We start from the raw sequence: 17,718 nt of genomic DNA, 5'->3' as shown, positions 1-17,718 counted from the left end.
TTATAAAAATAAATTCAAACTCTATTTATAAAAATATTTTTAAATATTTTAATTTTTTTGTTATTTATTTGGTTATTTTTTGAGTGTAGAATTGTGAAAGTAGTTTGGAGTTTCGAGTTATGTGTTTGGTTATGATTTTTAAAAATAATTTATTAATTGAGTTTTGTTTTATATGTTTGGTTACGATTTGAGTGTAGAGTTGTTTTTAAATTTAAAATATTAACATTTTAAATTTTTTTGTTAAAATAATTTTTTGAATACTTAAATTATTTAAATTTTTACGATTTAAATTTTTTGAATATTTATTTTAATTTTTTGCTCATTAAATTTTTTAGATTAGTTACATTATTTAAATAATTTAAAATAAAATTAAAATTAAAATTAAATTAAAATTAAATTATTTAAAATACACAGGACAATAAAATAAAACCTCACTTTTTATCATTTCACAGAAAATGAAATAAAAATTAAAATAAAAAACACATGAAAAAACCATTTGCAAAAAAAAAAAAAAAAATCTTAAAATGAAAAAAACATAAATTAAAAAAAAATAACGAGAAAAAACTTAAAAAATTAAAAAAACGTAAATTAAAAAAAGCGACGAGAAAAATACGTCTCATTCAAAAATATTTAAAAAAAAACATAAAAACATAAATTACCATTCGCGACATAATTTAGAAATAAATAAAACACATGAAAACTCATTTTTGAAAAATAAAAAAAAGTTATTGTATACCAATACAAATAAAAAAGAAAAAAAATATATAAATTAATGTGAGTGAATAAAAAAATGACAAAATCATAAATTTAAAAAAAATAACGATAAAAATACGCCTCATTCAAGAACATTTAAAAAAAAACATGAAAACATAAATTACCATTCGCCACGTAATTTACAAATAAATAAATAAATAAGTTATTGTATACCAATAAAAATAAAGAAGACAAAAAACGTAAATTAAAGAACAAGAACTAATTAATGTATAAAAAAAAAAAGACAAAAACATAAATTTAAAAAAAAAAATTTAAGCAAAATATGCCAAATCCAAACCCAAAATAAAATAAAAAAAAACAAAAAAAAAATGTACGCAAAATACGCCAAATCCAAACCCAAAATAAATAAAAAAAACAAAAAAAAATTAAGCAAAATACGCCAAATCCAAACCCAAAATAAAAAAATAAAAAAAAATTTTAAAGCAAAATACGCCAAATCCAAATCCAAAATAAAAAAATTAAAAAAAATGTAAGCAAAATATGCCAAATCCAAACCTAAAATAAAAAAATAAAAAAAATTTAAGCAAAATATGCCAAATCCAAACCGAAAATAAAAATAAATAAATAAATAAATAACATTTAAGCAAAAATTGCCAAATCCAAATCCAAAATAAAAAAAATAAAAAAAGCCAAAAAAGGCATATTGGTAATTTAACACCTTACCAAAAAGTCAAAAAGTCCTTCCCAAATCAAATTTTTTAGTCCCAAATTAAAATAACTAAAAAAATCAAAAAATCGAAAAGATAATCCGCGGAGGCTTAGTGACGTCAACAAAATAAAGCTACGACGAAGACGAAGTTAAAGCAACTTCGTATATGGCTTCGATGAATTTTGGATTTTTTTGACTCCCCTAACCCAACAAGTTAATCTTCAAAATGGCACGTTTTGTAATGGAGGGTTGCGATCACGTGATGTGTTGTGGGGACCACTCACATAGACTATGAAATTTTAAAATCTAGGAAAAATTAAAAAAATTAAAATTAAAATTTGACTCTTAAAATAAATTAAACTCTGAATTTTTAATTTTTTAAAATTAAATCTTAGATTTTTAATTTATTTTTAATTAAAATCATTTGTTTTTTTCTATTAAATAAAATCAACGAAAAAAATGATAATTTAGTCATTGAATTCATATATATATATATGTATATATATATATTTTCGACATTTTATATATACGTGCATTGAGTTTTAAGGTTAAAATATTATTTTTCTATCTGTTATGATTTAAATTGAAAATAAATCAAAAAATTTATATTTAAATTGTCAAAATTAAAAATTCGTAACTTATTTTATTATAACTTATAAGACACAAACCCTAATTTTTTTTCTTCTCAATTTTTATAATTGTCCCTAAAATCTATTAATGGAAGCAATGCAAGTAGTCGTGCCTAGTTCATGCACACAATCATTGGGTGGGTGGGGCGCTGTTAAAAAGTATTTAATTTTAAATTTATAAAAAAATTAAATTGAATGTGTTTGGTAAATTCTACTAAATTAAATCCTTTTAAATAAATACCACCACACCACCATTGTTATCCTGTATAACCATGAATGTTACCTCAAAATTGTAAAAACTATTTATATTATACTAGTAATAGTAAGATAATTTAAAAAAATAAAAAATCACTTGTGTATTTGCCGACGAAAATTCGAATCCTAGATCTGTCATTATGTATAACAATTCAATATAAATATGTATTTAGTTCATGAGCAATTTGCTAGTTCACGTTCATAAATTTATTTAAAAAAATTAATGTGATTGAAATTTCTTTTAATTTAGATTCCACTATACAATAATGAATTTGAAACGTATAATAATTTTTTAGATAAATAAATTTTAAATACAAATTCTAAGTTTCCATCATTATACTCAATTGATACGTATACATAAAATCGGACTCATCATTAATAACGTAACTAGTCATATCTATTTTAAGTAACTACAAGCACATTTTTAAATGATTAATTGATATCATTGTATTCAAAACAAAATCGAATAGCTAGTCATATCTATTTAAGTAACCAGGCTCACATTTTAAATGATTAATAACATGGATCGTTTAATTAATTTTATTAGTTGATTATTTTATAGCCTCCAAAATGGATTTTTTTGGCGCGGGTCTTATGCCATCATGGAACTAAGATACCAGTCTACAATAGTAGACTATTTAGCCCAATTTTTTTATTTGGTAAACTTTGACTGCTATATGTATATATATTGGGTAATGTTAGGGACACTAAATTTTCTACCAAATAAATAATCAAATGTCTCACATGGGTGTGGGGTCCGCAATTTTGTGGACCCCACACCCATGTGAGACATTTAGTCATTTATTTGGTAGAAAATTTAGAACCTCTAGCATTTTCCATATATATTTGTTTGATAGTGTTGGACTATGAGTCTACATATAAATAGTTCTGCCAACTCTCTACTAAAACACATCAAAACCATTTGAGAGTTCGTCAGGCTTTTCCACCACCTTTGATATTCTGTGGCATTCTTACATCTCCTCAATAAGGTCTCTCTCTCTCCCTCTCTCTCTCTCTCTCTCTCTATATATATATATATATATATTTACACATATAGCAGTGTTTGCATGAATATCCAAGTGTGTATTTATGAACTTAGATACATTACTCTCTCTCTCTCTGCTGTTACTATATTTTCCATTACATGCGTAGTTCTTCTAATATTATGCTTTAAAAAAGTATGTAAAATCAAATTTTACTAGTACCTTCTAATATGTGTCATGTAAATGCAGAGGCCTAAAATAAGGAGTTGAATTGTTGAGGAAAGAAAAAAAAAAAATGTGGAAGCTCAAGATTGCAGAAGGTCAAGGACCTTACTTGTTTAGCACCAACAATTACGTTGGTAGACAAATTTGGGAGTTTGACCAGGATGCTGGGACACCAGAAGAAAGAGCAGCGGTTGAAGAAGCACGAGAAGAATACAAAAAGACTATCAAAAAGGATCGATCTCGGGCGCTACCTTGTGCTGATCTTCTTATGCGAATGCAGGTGAATATAAACAAGTGCAAAACCAAACGTAATAATGTGTATATACAATTAGCATGAGCACTTTTCATCAAGTTCAAAAGAACCAAGATCTAAAATTTTCAACTACTTTTGTTAATATATTTGCTTGTTAATTTAAAATACTAATCTCCCAAGTAATTAACAATCACTCAACACCATACCTAAAATCTTTTCATTTTCAATAATTCTCTGGACTCATAAAAAGTATTCGGAAAAGGGATCAATCTCTCTCCAGTGCATTGGAATGTGACAAAGTCTTGGAATTGTTTATTGATTTTACATACATTTTGATCTTCAATCCACAGTTTAAAAGGGAGAACAATAATATCGATCTAAGCATACCACCAGTGAGACTAGCGGAGAAAGAAGAAGTGACCTACGAAGTGGCAACAACTGCCTTGAGGAAAGCAGTTCGGTTAAATCGCGCCATCCAAGCAAGAGATGGCCATTGGGCAGCTGAAAATGCAGGCCCGATGTTTTTTACACCACCCCTAGTAAGTGTTCTCTCTTGTTCTGTTCTGTTTTGTTTTCATTTTCTATTCTCTTTTTATTTTTTTGAAAAAGTCTATTTTCATTTACTTTCAAGAATGACAAACAAAAATAAAACAATATGAACATGCAATGTTTCACAAATACATATAAAATAACTAACCAAAATTTCACCTAATTGATGGAAATACAATATGACTAATACAGATCATTGTCCTACACATAAGTGGCGCAATTAACACTATCCTAACACGGGAACACAAAAAGGAGTTGGTTCGCTATATCTATCTTCATCAGGTATGTATTACTCAAAATCCAAACACTTAGTATTCAGTATCAAAATTATTAATGAAGTATATATCTAAACTGTGGCAAATATTTGTATTACGCAGAACGATGATGGTGGATGGGGATTTTACATAGAGGGCCATAGCACCATGATTGGTTCGGCACTTAGCTACGTTGCTCTACGTTTGCTTGGAGAAGGGCCTGATGACGGAGAAGATGGGGCAATGACAAAAGCCCGGAAATGGATACTTGATAATGGTGGTGCAACTGGGATACCCTCTTGGGGAAAGACCTATCTCTCGGTAAAATTCACAATAAAATTCAAAATCTATGGCAAATTTTAATTTGCACATGGTAAAAGTTGATTTTTTTTCTTTTTTCCCGGCAGGTGTTGGGAGTGTATGAATGGGCAGGCTGCAACCCATTGCCCCCAGAATTTTGGCTCTTCCCTTCATTTTTGCCTTATCATCCAGGTGATTGAAGAGCAATTTACAACTATGTTTTTCTTTTTGTATTGGTTGTTTTTAACAAAAAAATAAAAATAAAAATTATAGGATTTTATCCTTTACCCTAAAGAAATATGTTAAAAATTCTAAATTCTTCTACTTCAAACTCTCATTTTAATAAACCTAATAAAAGGATCAAGCCTAAAATTTATGCACAATCAGATAGTTTGTTTGAGTCCATCTCGCTTTAATGGTAGTCTTGCACACTGGGTTCTCCCTCCCTCCCCCCCCCCCTCCCCCCCCCCCCCCTCCCTCTTATATAGTTAACTGAGTGAATTTCCAATTATGCATCCAATGAATAAAGTGTTATCTTCTTGATTGTTCTAAAGTCTATATTTTATCCTTATCTAAAATACAGCAAAAATGTGGTGCTATTGTCGCACGACTTACATGCCTATGTCATACTTGTATGGGAGGAAATATCATGGGCCAATCACCGATCTTGTCAAATCATTGAGACAAGAAATTCACTCTAAGCCATATGAGGAGATAGATTGGAATAAAGCACGCCATGATTGTTGCAAGGTTAGTGAAATCTATTATTATCACAATTCTAATATGAAACTGAATTGTTGAACAAGTTCAATCTTAACAAACTATATATATGCTAAATTGTAATGCAGGAGGATATGTATTATGAGCATACCTTCATACAAGATCTTCTTTGGGATAGTCTTCATTATCTGAGTGAGCCGATCATGAACTGTTGGCCCTTCAACAAGATAAGAGAGAGAGCCCTCAGAAAAACAGTCAAGTACTTGCGTTATGGAGCAGAGAATAGTAGATACATTACCATTGGATGTGTCGAAAAGGTGCGTAGCATAAACAAAATCAAATGGATTTACGGGTTTAAGTTGCCCAAACTCTTCAAATTGGTAGCGTGAACTGAGTCTAATATTGTTCTTATTGCAGAGTTTGCAAATGATGTGTTGGTGGGCAGAGAACCCAAATGGTGATGAGTTCAAGCATCATCTTGCACGAGTTCCTGATTACTTGTGGCTTGCTGAAGATGGAATGAAAATGCAGGTTAGTGTCATAAAAATCTACAAGTTTGGTTATAGTAAATAGTTCCCTTCTAAACTGGGTTCTAGAAAGGATATGCTATACGCAGCCTTACCCTCGTTTTTTGAGAGGCTGTTTCTACAACTCGAGCATGCCCTACTAGAAATGCTAATGACCAGCCTTACAGTTGGGTTAAGCCGCCCTTTTTATAATTTTATAACAAGATATTTTTGCTAACTAATTTGTTAAATTGCAGAGTTTTGGCAGCCAGATATGGGACACTGCTCTTGCCACTCAGGCAATTCTAGCAAGCAATATGCCTGATGAATATGGGGATTCCCTCAAAAAAGCACACTTCTACATAAAAGAATCACAGGTTGCTTCCTATCCATGTACACACGATTATTTATTTGTTTTCTTTTATTTTTTTGTGTGTACAAAATGTATGAAACGACTTCATTTCACTAACTGACATTGTATCTTCAATTTTGAAGATCAAAGAAAATCCAGCTGGGGATTTCGAGAGCATGTATCGGTATTTTACTAAAGGGGCATGGACTTTCTCTGATCAAGATCAAGGATGGGTGGTCTCAGATTGCACAGCTGAGTCACTGAAGGTAATCTAGCTTTTCATTGCAATATAACAATTGAATTATTGTAAATAACAATTCAATTGTAAATAGCAATTTGGTTTGAGGTTGTCAAATCCCACTTTAGCAGAAGTCTTATGCACTAGTTCATCCTTTTTGAAATTGTCATAACCCAATTTCTTCTTTTCTATACAGTGTCTACTAATGCTTTCGCAAATGCATCCCGAACTTGCTGGGCAAAAGGCTGACACTGAGAGGTTATATGATGCAGTGAATGTACTTCTATACTTACAGGTACAACACACATTATGTTTGGTTTTTGACAATGAAGATGATTTGGTGGACTTACAAAGTCTCAAGCAGAGTGACTCCTAACAACTATATTTTTTTACACCTTTTTTCTTCATGTAGAGTCCTGAAAGTGGTGGTTTTGCTATTTGGGAGCCACCAGTTCCACTACCAGCTTTACAGGTAAACACTCATCATAGATTGTAATAGCTTATATCATTTTTTGCTTGGTAAAAAGGGGGCTACTAGCATGTAGCAATAGTCTCAAACATGACCATATGAGCCCCTATCTACCACCCTTCGGTGGTTTGTATCATTTTACACTCACACATAACCACGCACAAAGTATACGAAACAAGTCCTCTTGGTAGTTTACAGGGAATCCTACTAGTTAACATTATGAAACATTGTCACGATTATCAATTTTTTTTTTCTATCTCTTTATTCAGATGTTGAATCCTTCAGAACTTTTTGCTGACATTGTGGTCGAGACAGAGTAAGAACTTGTCCTTTTTATTTTATTTCATTATCATTTGAAAGATTTATCACATCATGGATAGATAATATTAACCTTGGTCAATTGGTTATCTAGGCATGTTGAATGTACTGCATCCATAATCCAAGCTCTACTGTTATTCAAACGTTTACATCCGGGGCATCGGGCGAAAGAGATCGAAATTTCGGTGGCGAAAGCAATAGGTTTCCTTGAGGGGAGACAATGGCCTGATGGTTCTTGGTGAGTTCATTTCACTTCTAAATTCATTTACCAAGAATTTCATTCTCCGGTTACCGGGGGGGGAAGAAAACTAAATGAAGAGCTATGACAATCAGAGTTGACGTGCATGATGACATTGGCAGGTATGGCTATTGGGGAATTTGCTTCATCTATGGCACATTTTTTGTGCTAGGAGGGTTAATTTCAGCCGGAAAGACTTATAACAACAGCCAAGCAATTCGCAGAGGTGTTGAATTTTTGCTTTCAGTACAAAATGAAGAGGGAGGTTGGGGAGAGAGCCTTGAATCATGCCCTTCAATGGTAACTTCCATAACTAATAAGTTTTTGTGTTCAATTATATTCTTGGCTCTAACGCTTAATTAAACTGGTGTTGACAAGTTCCAAATTCCAAACTGGGCACATAGAATTCCTTTTTTAACTCAAAAAAAATATACATATAAGAAATAATAAAACTATTCAAAATTTTCCGTTGTTTTCAACTTTTTAAATTTTACTCATTGTGATAATCTTATGCATGAAACAGAAATACCAACCACTTGAAGGAAACAGAACAAATATAGTACAAACATCATGGGCAATGCTGGGTCTTATTTATGGTGGACAGGTTAGTATCAATTTCAAGCGTTAAATTATGAATCATATAACTAAAGTTAATAGAGCTATATATAGTTGTCCTATATTAATGGATTTTTTTTTTCTTATTAACTAGGCTGAGAGAGATCCAACGCCTTTACATAGAGCAGCAAAGCTATTGATCAATGCACAGATGGATGATGGTGATTTTCCACAACAGGTAATTTACAACTTAGAATTACTTCAATTGAGTTTACAAAGTTGTTAGTTCTTCTAGATTTGATGGTGTTACTTCTTCAGAAAGTTATGTTCTTCAAAGATTACAACTTCCTAACCATGAAAATTACCCTCACAGGAAATTACTGGTGTCTACATGAAGAATTGTATGCTACACTATGCACAATACAGGAACATTTTCCCAATGTGGGCGCTAGGAGAATACCGCAAGCGTGTTTGGCCATCTTCCTAGAAAGTAGAAACTCAAGTTTCAATTAAAACATATACGTCACTATGCCAGTTAAACAGTCTAACGAAATGAGGCCGTTGCCTCCAAAAAAATCATTCTTATTCAAATCCCAATTTCCAAAGTCCTAACAAGGTGAGCTTCATTTTGGTGTTCAGCTAAGGACTCAGAAGACTTTGAAACCCCACCAATCTTTGTGGCTACAGTTGAAAATTGTATGTCAATAACAATTCCAAAGATCATTACAGTGACAGAAAATCCCATGTATTTTTTATTAAATTTTTGTAGCGAAATCTCTTGTACCAAGTCTTTTGAAAATATTAGTTCTTTTTCTAATGAAAGGAAGATCTGCTTCATATGATTGTTACTTGAAAATGCAACATTACTCAATACTAACAATGTAACCAACAGTCTCTCTCTCTCTCTCTCTCTCTCTCTCTCTACCCGAAAACAAAGTTCACCCTCTTGGCCAGCCAATTCGCACAGTTGCTTTTGTGCAAGTATCGGCTTCTAAAGCTCCATCCTGGAGCTGAAATTTACAGATGTGAAAAATAAAATAAAATAAAATAGTAATCCAAATCAATAGCTCTGCTCTCCATGAGATGAATAAGAGTGCTCGACTCAAAAGTTGTGTAGATAAGATTCAGAATGACACTATATAACAGAACAACTCTGTTAGCCAATGCCGCAGGGCTAAGGAGGAACTTAATACCAACTGGCTTAATAACATGCTTCCAGTTCACTATCAACATTAACAATAGAAACCATATAACAGTTGAATGACCAACATTTTGTGAAGTGAACAATTTGATAACAACATTTAGTCTCTATGCAATCATTTGTTGCCCCAGCTTCTACTGTGATTCGAAGTTTGGTAACTGGCATAGCTTCCCTATTTCTTTGTTTTGTCCAATAATATACAGTGAAGCTGCTTTTGTAACTGGGCATTAATTTGGTAATTTGAAGATAAGCTTCTATCCAAATTCTCTTTCACAGCTAAAAGTTCAGATTTTCTCATCTCTTCTGCTGCTATCTCAGAACTATTCAAATATCCATTGTTCCATTGAAGTTCAGCAAAGCTCGATTTGAGCTGAAAGAACAATCAAACTAATATTGAGTTTGTGATACAAAAGACATTTAAGTGACAACGAAGCTGTGGTTCTTATTAGCTAACCCAATTTCAACCCGTGATCTTAAAAGCTTATGCAAAATCAATTCTCAGTGTCATGACTAGCTACAAGACTACAACTGACTCAAAAATTGTAGGTTCTCACTTAAACCTAGATACACATAAATAGAAGTACCGAGTAAAACCCACAACTGTATAGTTGTGCATTTAAATAACAGGTCAGTTCAAGTTTGCAAGTATATATATAACCATACAGAATGGATATTGCAATTTTGACTCATAATTTACTTACAGAGAGAAACACACTTAACTCTGTTTTTCAGTTTTTAATTCATATTTTTTATTTTTAGGGATTTTTTTTATAAATTTTTTAGATGCATCTAATTTATAGATGTACTTAAAATTTAAAAAGTAAAATATTCGTAAAGAAATTTTTTAAAAATTCAATAAATGCAAAAAAATATATATATATATATATATATATGAAAATTTACTGAATTTTCATTTTTATTTTTTATTTTTTAGTATTTAGTGAATTTTTAAAATATTTTTTCATAAATTTCATACTTTTAATTGTATTTAAATTTAGTGGATCTAAAAAGTAAAACAATATACGTTAAAATATTTAAAAAGTTCACTAAAAAAATACAAATTCAAAATTCAAAACTATTTTTGAAAAGTCCAAAACCAAGCAGAATGACTAAAGTTAATAACATAGAATTAAAATATGAATCACAAACAAATATAAAATCATTTTACAATATACATCCCGTTTCTTGTTTAGGTACAGTCATGATATATGCCATCATGTGGGGAAATCATTTTTTAGTAATCCAATCTATTCTTTGGTTTAATTTTTGAATTTTTTTCTTTAATATTTTTTTTATTTATATTTACGTCTATTTTTTTTTTTTTAAACTTTTTAAATGCACCTAGCACTTAAAATAAAATATTCATTAAAAAATTGAAAAAAATTTAATAAAGACAAAAAAAGTTAATTATGTTAATGTGTTTTTATTTTTGTCTTTAATGTACTTTTTTAATTTTTTTTTTTTATAAATATTTTACCTTTTAAGTACATGTGCATCTAAAATGTAAAAAATAGAAGAAAAAAAATATATAAAAAAATGCTAAATAATAAAAATCAAATAATTTTCAAAGATTAAACTAAACATTTTTGCAACTAAATGTGAAACTACAGGGGGAAATAACAAATTAGTTGAACGTTGAAAAAAAAAAAAATTAGATTGATGGTGAAGTTTATAAACTTTAATTATTAAAGTCATAAACTTTTCCATGTGTAATTATTTTTGAAAAGTTAACCTCATTTGTAATTTCCCAAACTACTATTTGGTAAAAGTCATTGTAGAGATCATACATGCAGGAACAAAATATTATTTGATAATTTTAACCATTTTTATGCAAAAACATTTGGCCGTGGAAAGACATTTTGAAATATTCTTAAAATATAACTAAAGCAAGAGTTTTATCACTTGCTTTACAACCTACACCAAGTCGTGCTCGGATTTGTTTAAGAATTGAATATTTTAATAATGTTTTTAATTATTTTTTGTAAAAAATACGTATAAAAAAAATAAAAGATTAATTTAATAATTTATAGTAATTTTTTGTCAAAAATATTTAATCAAATATAGCCTTAGTCATTGACTACAACCACAAAATTTTATAAAACTTATGCTCTAAACATTGACTGAATTATATAAGTCATAATTGCCAAGAAACGCTTACCTAAACTTCCATCTTTGAAATATGTACCCAAGGTATGAGTTGAGACATATGTTATATTTACAAAGCATGAAAATAGTTTTTTTTTTTTTTTAACCTTCTCTGAATATGATAAAATTTGAGAGGCCGTAGGATTAGGGTCGGCCTTAAGGCAAGGCAGGCAAGGCCGTAGCCTTGAGCTCTCGAATTTTGTCTAAAAATATAAGGTCTTGAAATAGTCTTAAGTTATAGTGGTTAATTATTTCAGTCTTAAGTTATGTTTAATTTATTGAAATGAAATAATCATTTTATCATAATGTCCATCCTCATCTTTGATTTACTAAAAAATATTATAAACAAAATCACCATTGTGAAAGAATAGTTATTCTATAAAGAAATTAAGAAACTATAATTCTATTCTATTCCATTCATTAGTAAACCAAATACTACATTATAATATTTGTAATATAAAAACAAAGTTTTACACATAAAAAATAATAATCTTGAATTGGTGAATTATTTAAAAGTAATTGATGGTTGTTTGCCAAATATATGAATTATTTACAGAATATTATTTGACTATACCAATTACGATTGTTTTTGGAGAAATAATTTTTTTTGAAAGTTAAAGTAGATTAAAATTTACAATTCAATCTATTACGTCAGGAAAAAGTGTAAATAAATTAATAATGTTGGCAATAAAAAATGTTCAAAATTTATCTCAAAAATTATGTTTTGCATCAATTTTAATGATTATGGTTTATAAATTTATGTCAACTATAAAAATCATATGAAATTGCTCAAGAAATATAATATTATAACTATTATCAAAAATAAATTATAATTGATTCCCATAGGTAAAAAATACAATAATTTAAAATTGGATTTTTTACTTGATATTCTAAGTGATTTTCATAGGTAAAAAAATAGTAATTTTAGTTTTATATATACAACAAATTTTGTGTAAGTACTAGCAAAAATAAAAATAAATTAAAGATTTTTACTATTTTACTATATATATAGAAAAGTCGAGCTTTATTTTTTGGGTTCACCTTGAGCCTTCAAAATGTGAGGGCCGGCCCGTGTAGGATCCGCTATCATTCTTGTTTCGATAATTCAAGTCGTTTTTTTTTGTAAAACCCTTTGTGTATATCATTTATAAAAAAAATTAAATCGATTCAATAATTGTACCATTTTTATCTTTTCGTGTTTGTCTCAAAAAATGGTCTATTTTGAAGAACATACTTATCGTTCATTTTTCTAGAAACAAACGCGATAAGAGGATAATGTTATAATTATCAAATTAATTTAATTTTTTTTTTATGAATGGTATATATTGAGAATGTTACAAAATGAACGGTTTATATCATCGAAACGGAACCATGATGCTTCCCACAAGTCCTTCAAATTTTCATATTTATATTTGAATTTGAAAGATATACAATCAAAAACTAAAGACTATTGAATAGATTACACGAGCTCATGACATATATCTTAGCATTAGGGGTGGTCACGGATCAGTTTTGAATGGTTCAGTTTGCGGTTTAGACCCGCCTGCATGTTTGTGGTTTGGGAAAAATTAAACACGCAACCGCCCGCAGTGTGGGTTGCGGTTTATGTGGATAGGATTTGCAGATATATAGGTGGTTGCGGGCAGTTGCGGGTGATTTGCAGATTGAAAACACATCACGCAATATTCATACAAACATGTAGAAAATTTTGAAAATTCTACACTTGTAAACAGTATAAAAAAAATGAAAAATTTAACATGCTTGAAGATTATCATGATGAAAAGCATAAATCAAGATTAATGTAGTTGACGATTACATGAAATGTGTGGGCTGTGACTGTCCAGGACCCACACACTAACTAGGGCCTTACTAACTGAAAGCACTGTATTGCTGGCAAATTTCCTAACTAGGTGGTTTCAAATTATTTTTATTTTAACATTACTAAGATGGAAAATAACACACACATATGCCACATGCAGATCAGAGCGACAGACTGCATTATAATCCAATAACTCAAGAAAATAAGCAAAAACAAACCTGTGATAATAAAGCAGCATGAAAATAGATTTCAAAAAGTTGTTAGTTCATATAGATTTCAGGGTGTTATTTTTTTCAAAAAGTTCTGTTCTTCAAAGATTACAACCTCCTAACCATGAAAATTACCCTCACAGGAAATCACTGGAGTCTATATGAAGAATTGCATGCTACATTATGCACAATATAGGAATATTTTTCCAATGTGGGCACTTGGGGAATACCGCAAGCGTGCTTGGCCGCCTTCATAGAAAGTATAAAGTCAAGTGTCAATTGAAATATCTACGTCACTATGCCGGTTGAACAGTCTAACGAAATGGGGCCATTGCCTCCAAAAAAATCATTCTTATTCAAATCCCAATTTCCAAAGTCCTAACAAGATGGGCCTCATTTTGGTATTCAGCTAAGGACTCAGAAGACCTTGAAACGCCACTGATCTCTGTGGCCACAGTTGAAAATTGTACGTCAATAACAATTCCAAAAATCATTAGTGATAGAAAATCCCCTGCATTTTTTATTAAATTTTGTAGCAAAATCTCTTGTATCAAATCTTTCGAAAATATGTTATAGTTCTGTTTCTAATGAAAGGAAGATCTCTGCTTCACATGATTGTTACTTGAAAATGCAACATTACTCTCTCTCTCCCTCTCACTAAATAGGAATTACCCAAAAACAAAGTGTACCCTCTTGGCCAGCCAATCTGCACATTTGTTTTCGTGTGGGTATCGGCTTCTAAAGCTCCATACCAGAGCTGAAGTTAAGTAACAGATGTGAAAAATAAAATAAAATTAAATAGTAATCCAAGGAGGATCAATAGTTCTGTTCTCCATGAGATGAATAAGAGTGCTTGACTCAAAAGTTGCTGTAGATAAGATTCAAAATGGCACTATATTACAGAACAACTCTGTCAGCCAATGCCTCAGGGATAAGAAGAACCCAATACCAACTGGATTAATAACATGCTTCCAGTTCACTATCAACAATATAAACCATAGAACGGTTGATACACCAAAATTTTATCAAGTGAACAATACAATAACAGCATTTAGTCTCTATGCATTCATTTGATGCCCATGCCTCCGCTTCTAATGTGATCCTAAGTTTGGTGTTCAAAGATATTTAACTGGCATAGCTTCCCTATTTCTTTGTTTTGTCCAATAGCATACAGTGAAGCTGCTTTTGTAACTGGGCTTTAATTTGGTAATTTGAAGCTAAGCTTCTATCTAAATTCTCTTTCGCAGCTAAAAGTTCAGATTTTCTCATCTCTGCTGCAGCTATCTCAGCACTACTCAAATACCCATTGCTCCCTTGAAGTTCCACAAAGCTCGATTTGAGCTGAAAGAAGAATCAAACTAATATTGAAGTTGTCACACAAAAGACATTTAAGTAACAAGGAAGCCGTGGTTCTTAATCCAATTTCAACCCGTGATCTTAAAAACTTGCGCAAATGCAATTTTTGGTGTCATGACTAGCTACAAGACTACAACTGACTCAAAAATTGTGGTTCTCACTTGAAGTAAAAACTACAATAATCACGTATCCAAGATGTTGCAATTTTATTTGTCCCCCATTCTTAATACCCAGAAGATAAAATTGGAATTCTACAAAACTCAACCGAGGTATTACTTGGTGAGGTAGGAGGATGGTAAACCAATAATGAATTGGGTTTTTTTTTTCTTTTTCTTTTTCTTTTAATTTACATTTTACTACAAGGCAATAATCACTAATCTCAATCTACATCTTCTTCTTCCTTTCCATTAATTTGTTGAACTCTCGCAGTAACCAAAGTAAATATTGTAAGTTTCCTCATCTGTATTGAATGTGCATGCAGGACAAAATAGACCCAGATATACATAAAGTACTGAGTAAAACCCAACACAACTGTAAAGCTGTGCATCTAAATGACAAGTCAGTTCAAGTTTGCAGGTATGTATTATACCTACCGAATAGATTTTGCAACTTTGACTCATCAAGGCAAAACACAGCCATAATGCAAAGCAACATGGCATTCTACAGCTCTGGCACCAATTAAAATATTATTTGCACTATTCCTTATCGACATTCAAGAAATTAAAATAAGATAACTATTCTGTTGTTGAAGTGTTCAATTACCGCATAAAATTGTTCGCAATTACTTAGGTCTAAGACTGTTCAGATCCAAGACTTGATTTTGGTATTGTATTAAGTGATGATACACATGCAGATACAGGCACAAGAGGATATATGCACACCCAGCCATAGACACATAAATTGATTGATATCATCAGCATATGACTTGTTTGACTATGAACAATAGCAAGCGCATAAAAATCCAAAAAATAATAAATCCAAAAAATAATTCATCCAAAAAACTTTCAGAACAAGAAGATAGTGAAGAAGATACTGAACGATTCTTACCTCATTGACCCTGTTTCTCAACTCCTGCACTTCCATTCGACAGTCAACAGCAAAGTTCTCCACATGAGCCCAAAACTCCTCCATTTCACACCTTTTCAAACCATAAAACCTCTCCTTCTCCTTCTCCAATTCCAGCAACTCCTCCACCTCACATTTCAGCACCCTAATTACCAACCAAACCATCCAAAATGAAGTCAAAGGCATACATATACACATGTATAATGCATTTCTTCAATTGCTTCACTTTTACTTTGCTTGTGCATGAAAATCAACAGCAGAGAGTACCATTGGCAGGTCTATTTCAGTCTACAATGTATTATACATTACATACATTATGCATGTTGAGGACATACATAATAAAGTTACTCCTCTCTCTAACACCTTAAGCCTAGTTTGGTGTTAGCAAATCAACATTGTATCAGAGGAGGCTAAAAAATCTTGTGCTCGAACCTCTCCGCCAATTAAAAGATGACAATGACGAAATGTATTCATTTGTTGCAGATTTTCATTGTAATTAAGAATCGAGTACATCAAATTTGGATTTGAGAGATGAGATCGTAAATTGTTGAGTAATAAAATAACAATTAATGTTTATATATATGAAATGTACCTAATATGTTGAAGAATGTGATCGTGCTTGGAATCGAGTGTGTCAATTTCGGACTTGAGAGACAAGATCGTAAATCGCTGAGACGCAATCTTCTGATCGAGTTTCAAGCACCTTTGCTCCATGAATCTGATATTGGAGAGCTTCGCGGTTAAGAGTTGAGACTTGGTGATTTGCACTTCTCTCTCGGCCTGTGAGCAATAATAATCGCATCGAATTAGGGCTTTTTAGACAGGAGAGAGAGAGATAGAGAGGATTTTCTGAGAGAGAGAGAGAGAGAGAGGAAACCTGGAGGAGAGAGAGTTGTTGGTTTCTGGTCTGCTCCATCTGTTCAAGCCTCTCACGAAATCCAGATGGAAGCGCCATTGTTGATGCAGAGAGAGTGGGAAGATTTGAAATTTCGAGGGAGTTCATGTATTTATATACGTGGTCGATGTGAGAGGATATTTATGAGCCCACGAATTCATTTGGGCCGGGCTGAAATTAGATCCAGTTTACGCAGTTGGCATGCTGGACCAAGCCCAATTTTACCACCTCTCTTTTCTTTTTTTTTTCTTTTTTTTAACTTGGGAGTTAAATTACACTCAAGACCCTTCAAGTTTAGAAAAAATACAATAAATTCTACAATTTTGACATAATACCAGTATACTATACTAATATATGGGTCTGGTAATTCAAGTGAGATTGTCATGGCACAAAACCAAATATGGTCCAATATTCTCTTGTTCCCTTGAGATTTTAATTCATACACATTTAGCCTTATTTATCAATAATTTATTAGTTATATATATCACATGAGTCTCACACCCATGTAAGACATTTAGTAAAAATTTTAATAAATTTTTTGAAATATCTAGCATTACTCCTACTTTAATGTAGCTAACAAGGCATTTGTCAGATTAAAACATTTCAAATAAGCTTTGATTAAATACTAGTTGGGACAAGAAACCTCTCAAATGAGAAAACAAAAAACAAAAAAAAAAATTATATTTGTTTACTATCATTTTTTATTGGATTTTACTAACATATTTGAGTGAGTAAAAAATCAAACTATTTAATATGAAGAT

The 17,718-nt window shown here is 31.1% G+C and overlaps 2 protein-coding genes across 3 annotated transcripts; one reads left to right on the top strand and one right to left on the bottom strand.

The window, feature by feature from the left end:
• Positions 1 to 3,177: 3,177 nt before the first annotated feature.
• On the top strand, positions 3,178 to 9,104 carry LOC114268585 (dammarenediol II synthase-like). Its single transcript, XM_082886403.1, has 19 exons — positions 3,178 to 3,296; positions 3,540 to 3,795; positions 4,119 to 4,307; positions 4,510 to 4,599; positions 4,695 to 4,892; positions 4,979 to 5,063; positions 5,455 to 5,621; positions 5,720 to 5,908; positions 6,009 to 6,122; positions 6,355 to 6,474; positions 6,593 to 6,715; positions 6,884 to 6,982; positions 7,100 to 7,159; positions 7,426 to 7,472; positions 7,569 to 7,712; positions 7,835 to 8,012; positions 8,236 to 8,316; positions 8,422 to 8,505; positions 8,641 to 9,104. Exons 2-19 carry the CDS (start codon positions 3,586 to 3,588, stop codon positions 8,752 to 8,754), a joined length of 2,292 nt encoding a protein of 763 aa, XP_082742529.1. The 5' UTR covers positions 3,178 to 3,296; positions 3,540 to 3,585; the 3' UTR covers positions 8,755 to 9,104.
• LOC114270059 (cytomegalovirus UL139 protein) lies at positions 4,358 to 17,061 on the bottom strand. Of its 2 annotated transcripts, XR_014339494.1 has the most exons (5): positions 16,940 to 17,061; positions 16,655 to 16,842; positions 16,045 to 16,207; positions 5,890 to 6,099; positions 4,358 to 5,808 (listed from the first exon to the last, which is right to left on the bottom strand). XR_014339494.1 is itself a non-coding variant. In XM_082886404.1 (4 exons), the coding sequence occupies exons 1-4, from the start codon at positions 17,015 to 17,017 to the stop codon at positions 14,785 to 14,787; spliced, it is 627 nt and encodes a 208-aa protein (XP_082742530.1). In that variant the 5' UTR covers positions 17,018 to 17,061; the 3' UTR covers positions 14,421 to 14,784. The 2 variants fall into 2 exon arrangements, 1 of the variants encoding a protein (XP_082742530.1); XM_082886404.1 differs by lacking the exons at positions 4,358 to 5,808; positions 5,890 to 6,099 and adding an exon at positions 14,421 to 14,982.
• Positions 17,062 to 17,718: the final 657 nt, after the last annotated feature.

This window comes from Camellia sinensis, chromosome 9 (genome assembly GCF_055761805.1).
Source record: "Camellia sinensis isolate YWXY chromosome 9, ASM5576180v1, whole genome shotgun sequence".
Taxonomy (NCBI): Eukaryota; Viridiplantae; Streptophyta; class Magnoliopsida; order Ericales; family Theaceae; genus Camellia; species Camellia sinensis.
Note: the sequence above shows the minus strand (reverse complement) of the source record. Positions and strands in the feature narration are given on the sequence as shown.